We start from the raw sequence: 6,671 nt of genomic DNA, 5'->3' as shown, positions 1-6,671 counted from the left end.
CTACTAGCTCGAGATATACTGGATAAGGAACTTCATCGGGCAATTGTGTTCTCTGACGATGGGGTGGCAATCTTTCCACCGATGGGTTGGTCTAGCAGCCCATGCAACCGTCGCTTCTAGCCTGGGCTGGAATGAAAAGGAAACTACAGCGTTGTCAGGCTGTCCATGCTCCGATAAATCGCTGTGTCTTCCTGTGGCACGCACACCACGCTTTGAAGTGTTTGCGTTTTCGCCTTCCATCAACTCGACCAACTGGCGGTACTACGACTTTGACACCCTCACGACGATTGCATGGAACTTGGACAAAGATTTGCTTTGCTACGCACATGCTCGTCAGGTCAAGATCGTCATCCAGCACAACTTCGACCAAGCCGATCGACTGTGCGATCCGGCAGCGCGCGCCGACTGGATCGAAGCAACGTACACTAGCATCGTCGAAAACTATGCCGACGGTGTTAACATCGACACAGAGGTTGAGATGAGCGGCTCTACCGCCAAGTGCCAAACCTTACTCGTGCAGGAGCTACGAGTACGCCTTGCAGCGTCCAAATTCACGCATAACGCCCAGGTACGCCACATCCATCAGCCCTTTGCCTTTGGTGTGCACAAAGCAACAGCTCGCTCCAGATATCATTTGACGTGCCATGGTCTCCCCACGGTGTCGACCAGCGATACTACGACTGGGTGGGGCTCGCAGCGCATGCAGACTTTCTCTTTGTCATGTCAGTAAGTTGATTGCCCAGATTGAAGGTCATGGTTGATCTCTGTCATTGCAGTACGACATCCGCAGTCAAATCTACTACCAGTGCATTGCTGGGGCCAACAGCCCGCTTGCTCTAGTCCGGCGAGGCGTGGAGGAGTACATTGCAGGATATGGCATTTCTCCTCGTCAACTCGTGCTCGGGCTGCCGTGGTATGCATACAACTACCCCTGCGAATCCATGGACAACTCCATCTGTCACATCCGCCCTGTACGATTCTATTCAGTGCCTCCTTTCAAAGTGGTTCATCATTTTGCATGCGGTGGATGCATAGGTCCCATTTCGAGGTGCGCCGTGTAGCGACGCGGCGGGACATCAAATCGACTACAGCCAAGTGCAAGCGCTTCTCGTGGACCCTACCGCAAAACTTGGATGGGATGTCATGAGTAGCTCACCGTTCATCTCGCTTCGGACCAACCAAACGACGGCGCAAGTTTGGTACGACAACGATCGGAGCCTCGCACTCAAGTACAACCTTGCCACACACTTGAACCTCCGAGGGGTCGGGATGTGGCACGTCGACGCACTCGACTACTCTGGCAAAGCCAACCCCATCGTGTCCACCCAGGCCATGTGGCAAACTCTCCGCAACGCGGTGCCGGCGGTGTCGTCCGATCTCACGTCGATCGCCTGAGACAACGAGATGCCTTGGACCAAACCTGCCAACCTGTAATCGCAATGCAAACTGTTAGCTTTTGTGCACGGATGCATGATACATAGCATCAACACGATATAGCCACGTCGACCAAACTTAACGCGCATTCCATAAAGGGAAGCTGGCGCGGGGTCAACAAGCGGCCACTCCTCTGCGTGCGAATCCTGTGGCCACTGTGCTTGCCCCATTGCCTCCACACGGCAATGCAGTACAGTTCTTATTCCTCGCGCTTGACAAGCCACGAGCCCCACCATGAAGAGACATGGTAGAAAATGCTTTGAAACGATTAAATTATACCCTCTAAGTTTCCACCGTATTATCCAAGCCCCATGGCCGAAGGAGCGGTGTGCCGCATGGTGGAGTCGGGGGACGATCAGGGATGGATGCGTGTTGGCTGTGATGACGCGCATTATCGGAGGCGGCCGTCAGTGCGCTGACGTCTCCCTTGAGATCTTTCTGAAGGATGCACGTCTCCCATTAGCAGACACAACCTCCATGCAATCCAAATCGGACGTACTAGCGTTACACTGAAAAAGGTGGCCCACCGACCCCAGTCCTGTGGATTCGCCGCGGCAAACTCGATCTTTTGCGTGGCGCCAACGAACATGTCTTTTCGTCTCGGCGCGCCGTGCAATGCAAAGGTACAGGGCCGAGGTTGAAGCAGTTTGGGCTCTTCGTTCAGGAGCATCTCCTGGAGGATTGGGACCACATACACCGTGCTGCGCGACATGACAAAGCAGTCAGAACGAGTGCAGTCGAGTCATGACGTGCGGCTTACGTTGGAATGAGCGGGCGTAGTTCGTGCGCAATCGAGTAGACAGCTACATCCACGTGCGAGTTCGAGCCGACGTCGTACACGACGACATACCTATGTGACAACAACACGACAAGTGTGGTGGCCATACTTAGCGACGAGGCTTGTACCGCAAATTCCATGCTTGCAGCACCCTTAGCCCAGTGAGCATGGACCCAACCGTGGCTTCGCTCAACTCGATCCATCCTTCAAACAGTTTGACTCGCTAACGAAAGGGATTGATCTTGTCTAGTAGATCGACGGGAGCGTACATTTTCCAGGCACTCTAAACACCGGGCCATGTGAACGTTGCGCCGACGAAGGCGCAGTTGCTGTCGGCACAAGTCCAGCGCGGACAAACGACTAGAGTTCTGAAGCCAGACGGGAACATGACCCACGAGGAGCTGGACGAGTGCAACGTGGCCTTGCCGGCAAGCGTGGTGCAGACCTAGCATTAGTTAGCCAAGTTCTTGGCCGAATCGCGTCCTTACCTGTGTTTCCATGCCGATCAACTGCGTGTACGTTTGCACCATAGTGCATTAAGATTGTGACGCATTGTACGTGACCCAGCCGACATGCCACGAGGAACGGCGTTTCCTGGTTGCGGCCCTTGTACTCGATGCACGTCTGTACCGTAATTTGGTCGTCTGCCGTCGCGAAGAATTCGACCATGAACCCAGCATTTGCCTTCTCGGCCGCTTGCCACAGACACTTGGACGACATCTCCAATGACTTGGTGGACGATGTTGCCAATTCGATCAACGACCTCGCGTGGGACGGCAACATCTCAGACATTCGACGCGCAGACGTGACGGCCGACGTGATGTCGTAAGCCTTTCCTGCGATGCGCAGCGTGACAAGGTCTTCCGACAGCGCTGGCGGCATTCCCAACATGCCTCTCGCGCTGACGAACAAGCTCACCGATTGGTGGAAACTTGTGTGCAGGTGAATCGCACACATTCCTACAGAATGTTGTTTCGTGCAGTAGTTCGACTGGAGCTGCTCGAGCTGGGCGAACCTGCCTCGATTTCGTCATGAAGTCGTAGTTGAAGAGCAATTGATCACCCTGCTCACGTATGCCGCACTGCCGTTGACCGACGCATAACATGTCCCATCCTCAGTATATACATACTTTCTTCGTCTTGTTGCATGTCCGTGCGAAAATTCCGCCGAGAGAGAAAAATGTGCATGTCAACAACGGAATTTCAAACGTAGGATTTTACAATGTGTCCATACAAAGAGTGAATACAACGTTCTCCGACGGGAGAGGGGATCTGTCCGATACAAAGTTCAAGTGAATGGGAGGTAAAAACGCCAGGTTCTCGCTGCTACAATTCTCTTGGTTTCAGTATGCGCAGCAACGCCTACGCACGCCAGAAGAACATGGATTATGTCTTCTGATTGGCTAAAATATGAAAAAAAGTACAATATGATTGGTGGAAATACACGATGGAGGCTCACCACAAAAATAGAATCTCGCAGGCAAGGGAGAAATAACTTGGTGAATGTATACTGAGTGGCTGGGAGCCGTTTTCTTTCGTTTGGTGGTGTCAGTTGCTCAGCTCCCCTGTAAGAAGAAGCCCGAAGCAGCCGCCGCGTCGCCGCTCCATCATCGAGGACCGCCGCCGCTGTGACTTCTTCGACTTCCTTACTTGTACAACCCGCCCATCGAATCGCCCCCCACCGCCTTCACCCAGACCACCGTCGACTGTTCTGCTCTGCATCTCGTCGTCGTCTCGTCTCTGGACCGTTGCCTGCTTTGAAAAAGCGCGCTCGATCGTTGCCGACACGAATTCGAGGTCGAACTGGGTGAGTGATTTGGATGGATAGAGAACGCAAACACGGCGTTCTCTCATCACCGCTCCGTTCATTCGACGAGAGTGGTGAAGGGGTCGACCTGTGGTGGTGACGACAACAAACGAACTCGGTTATTCACCGGAATCGTTGTGTGTCTTAGACTCTGGAGCAATTGTTTCTGAACAAAGCCCCTGTCTGGAAATCACAAAAGGTTAGTGTGGCGTACCTCACGGCACATGAGGCTGATTGTGTTCCGCCACCTTAGACCCGATTTAGCATGTCGTACACGTTTTCGTGCACGAACGATTGGGTGTTCACGGACACTGAGCTGAAAGCCTCGCCGTCCTCGAAGAAAGGCATCTCGTGGGACCAGGAATTGGAACTACGCAAGAATGGCATCATCTTTTACGAGAGCTTGGCGAAAATATTTCGCGTCCCTCGTCAAGCCATTGCGACGGGCAAGCAATTGTTCCACCGGTTCTTTATTCGCGAGTCCTTTACCGACCACGACAAGTACTTGGTAGCCGCGACGTGTCTTTTTTTGAGTGCCAAGGCCGAAGATCACCCATTGTCCGTACACAACTTTGCCGAGCACTACATCGCCCAACGCAAGGAAGTCACGATGGAATTTGCGCTGCGGTATCACACAGTCGAGATGATTGCCGAAGCCATTTTGCAGAAGGAATACATTGTGCTCCACACTTTGGCCTTCGATTTGGACGTCGAGTTTCCCCATTTGCTGTTGAGCGACAAGATTGACAGTCTCGTGGACCTTCACACCCACTTGTCTGTCGCGGAGAAAGAAGCCTTGACCAACACAATGATGAAGAACTCGTGGAGCTTTCTCAACGACTGCTCCAGGACGCCACTGTGCTTGCGATTGACCGCCGAAGAGATTGCTGCCGGCGCTGCCTACTTGGCAGGAACAATTGACGACACAATTCCATGCACAATTCGAACCAAGGACGGTGAGAACTGGGAGTACGTGTTGAGCGACAACCAAAATAGTTTGATCGACTCCGCGACTATGATCCTGGAGGTGTACGTGTCTATCAACGAAGCCACGTTGAGTCCATCCATCGTCAAGTTGCTCAACATGTTTCATCCCTACCGTGACCTGGACCCGATGCCCGATGCGATTATGGCCCCGAAGAAGCCATCGACGTTGGACGACGGCGTCGACACGGACTTTGAAAGTGATGTCACCACTCCCCCTGCGGACCGTACCCTGTTTGACGACGAGTTTGACGGTGTGATCCACATATCCCGGAAGCGATCGATGGAAGAGTATGACATGGCGTCTCCTCCATTCTCTCCGTGCTCGCCTCCGTACTCGCCGTGCACGCCCCCCTACGCCACCAGCGAGAAGCGGCCTCGCTGCGTGTGAAAAGAGGTCTGTTGATCTCGTATTTATGACCACCACCACGACAAAAAAATATTTAACCCCCACGACCGACCCCAGAAAAATCAGTTTGTGATAGACAATAGTTGCTAGAAAATGACGCGTTAGGACCCCCATTAGATGTGATATTAAACGGTGGCTGCCGCACAGCCAAAACTCCCCACAAAAATACAATCCAAGATGAAATTACCATTGTTGGTGCTGAGACGTCGCTTTCATCGCGATGATGCACTGGCCACTGCGCACTCCAGTAGCTGTGGAAGTGGCGTCGGTCACTCAACGACATAGACTGGGTGAAGGCTGAATAGGTTCCGATGGTTCTATCGCATGCTTGGAATGAGACCGCGTCATGGGTCATGGGAGCGCCGTTGAACAGTCGGTGGTTAGCACTCGGGCAAGTCCAAAGTCGCCGCTGTGCAATTCCACGCACTTTTGCAAGTTGATCTCGTTCGATTTCGGCAGCGCATGTGATGTCGCGTTGTGCAATGGGACGGCAAGACTGAAGTTTGTGCTCGCGAGGCACGGAATTCAACTGCCAGCCATCGTGGAACATGACGACGAAGTGTGGCGCTGCTGCAGAGGAAATTACCGGTTCAACAATGCAAATGGATCAATGATTATGTGTGTCGGGTACTTTATTACGGACGAGGTGTGGCTGGTACTTCTTGTTGAGTGAGGTAGAAGTAATAGGCCACAGCAAGGACGAGTGCGCGGGCGCCAAACATGTAGATTAGTACGGCCAGCACGACAAAGTAGATCTTCTCCACCACCACGCTTCGCAAGTTCATAGCTGGAAACGCAGGGATGACGACCGTTCCTTCACATCCGATCGCTGTCGCGAGTTGAGAGAGAGGATTGCCGTCCGGGTTGTTTGTTCCAGGTTGTGGGGTCGCGGCCGGAGTTGACGACTGATGGAAGCCGCCTTGGCGACTAGTACTGTTGGCTGATGGAGGCGGACCAGTCTTAGCCTTGCGATTTAACACCCTCGGATCATTATCTTGCACAATTTCTCCGTTAATGATGTGAACCATGCTCCCTCCGCGGCCTTCTTCGTCGGGGAGATACCTGGCGACCTGGCAGATTTATCCGAATATCCGAATATAGAGGAAGAATGTTGACGATTCTGGTGGGTCGTCCGTTGGCGATGCGTTGGTTGTCGTGGGCGGGGACGTCTGGGCACTGGAACAACCAAAGCGGGACCGATACCCTCTCGACATGCAAGGGTGCCACAACCCGTAGAGCTCCTGTCTCATCACGTGCGAC

The 6,671-nt window shown here is 53.2% G+C and overlaps 4 protein-coding genes across 6 annotated transcripts; 2 read left to right on the top strand and 2 right to left on the bottom strand.

Moving 5' to 3' along the window:
* The first annotated feature begins 43 nt into the window (after positions 1-43).
* Positions 44-1,510, top strand: H310_07391 (hypothetical protein). Its single transcript, XM_008872784.1, has 4 exons — positions 44-568; positions 628-726; positions 777-971; positions 1,036-1,510. The coding sequence occupies exons 1-4, from the start codon at positions 59-61 to the stop codon at positions 1,393-1,395; spliced, it is 1,164 nt and encodes a 387-aa protein (XP_008871006.1). The 5' UTR covers positions 44-58; the 3' UTR covers positions 1,396-1,510.
* A 161-nt stretch (positions 1,511-1,671) lies between these two features.
* H310_07390 (hypothetical protein) lies at positions 1,672-3,241 on the bottom strand. Of its 3 annotated transcripts, none has more exons than XM_008872781.1 (6): positions 2,701-3,241; positions 2,482-2,657; positions 2,341-2,435; positions 2,195-2,284; positions 1,934-2,135; positions 1,672-1,872 (listed from the first exon to the last, which is right to left on the bottom strand). In XM_008872781.1, the coding sequence occupies exons 1-6, from the start codon at positions 3,167-3,169 to the stop codon at positions 1,717-1,719; spliced, it is 1,188 nt and encodes a 395-aa protein (XP_008871003.1). In that variant the 5' UTR covers positions 3,170-3,241; the 3' UTR covers positions 1,672-1,716. The 3 variants fall into 3 exon arrangements, with proteins under 3 accessions (XP_008871003.1, XP_008871005.1, XP_008871004.1); XM_008872783.1 differs by having other exon boundaries at positions 2,195-2,237; XM_008872782.1 differs by having other exon boundaries at positions 1,672-2,135.
* A 524-nt stretch (positions 3,242-3,765) lies between these two features.
* H310_07389 (hypothetical protein) lies at positions 3,766-5,600 on the top strand. The gene has a single exon (XM_008872780.1). It carries the CDS (start codon positions 4,284-4,286, stop codon positions 5,391-5,393), a length of 1,110 nt encoding a protein of 369 aa, XP_008871002.1. The 5' UTR covers positions 3,766-4,283; the 3' UTR covers positions 5,394-5,600.
* A 393-nt stretch (positions 5,601-5,993) lies between these two features.
* On the bottom strand, positions 5,994-6,505 carry H310_07388 (hypothetical protein). Its single transcript, XM_008872779.1, has one exon. The coding sequence runs from the start codon at positions 6,437-6,439 to the stop codon at positions 6,047-6,049; it is 393 nt and encodes a 130-aa protein (XP_008871001.1). The 5' UTR covers positions 6,440-6,505; the 3' UTR covers positions 5,994-6,046.
* Positions 6,506-6,671: the final 166 nt, after the last annotated feature.

This window comes from Aphanomyces invadans, assembly GCF_000520115.1.
Source record: "Aphanomyces invadans strain NJM9701 unplaced genomic scaffold supercont1.13, whole genome shotgun sequence".
In the NCBI taxonomy this organism is placed as follows: Eukaryota; Oomycota; class Saprolegniomycetes; order Saprolegniales; family Verrucalvaceae; genus Aphanomyces; species Aphanomyces invadans.
Note: the sequence above shows the minus strand (reverse complement) of the source record. Positions and strands in the feature narration are given on the sequence as shown.

Bases quoted from the DNA above. Each gene is read 5' to 3' on its own strand.
- H310_07391 (XM_008872784.1), top strand. From the start codon at position 59: ATGGGGTGGCAATCTTTCCACCGATGGGTTGGTCTAGCAGCCCATGCA. The intron at 569-627 runs GTACGCCACATC...AGCTCGCTCCAG, and splicing joins AATTCACGCATAACGCCCAG to ATATCATTTGACGTGCCATG. The intron at 972-1,035 runs GTACGATTCTAT...GTGGATGCATAG, and splicing joins CCATCTGTCACATCCGCCCT to GTCCCATTTCGAGGTGCGCC.
- H310_07390 (XM_008872781.1), bottom strand. From the start codon at position 3,169: ATGTGTGCGATTCACCTGCACACAAGTTTCCACCAATCGGTGAGCTTG. The intron at 2,436-2,481 runs GTACGCTCCCGT...CCCTTTCGTTAG, and splicing joins GTTTAGAGTGCCTGGAAAAT to CGAGTCAAACTGTTTGAAGG. The intron at 2,136-2,194 runs GTAAGCCGCACG...CATGTCGCGCAG, and splicing joins CTACGCCCGCTCATTCCAAC to CACGGTGTATGTGGTCCCAA.
- H310_07389 (XM_008872780.1), top strand. From the start codon at position 4,284: ATGTCGTACACGTTTTCGTGCACGAACGATTGGGTGTTCACGGACACT.
- H310_07388 (XM_008872779.1), bottom strand. From the start codon at position 6,439: ATGGTTCACATCATTAACGGAGAAATTGTGCAAGATAATGATCCGAGG.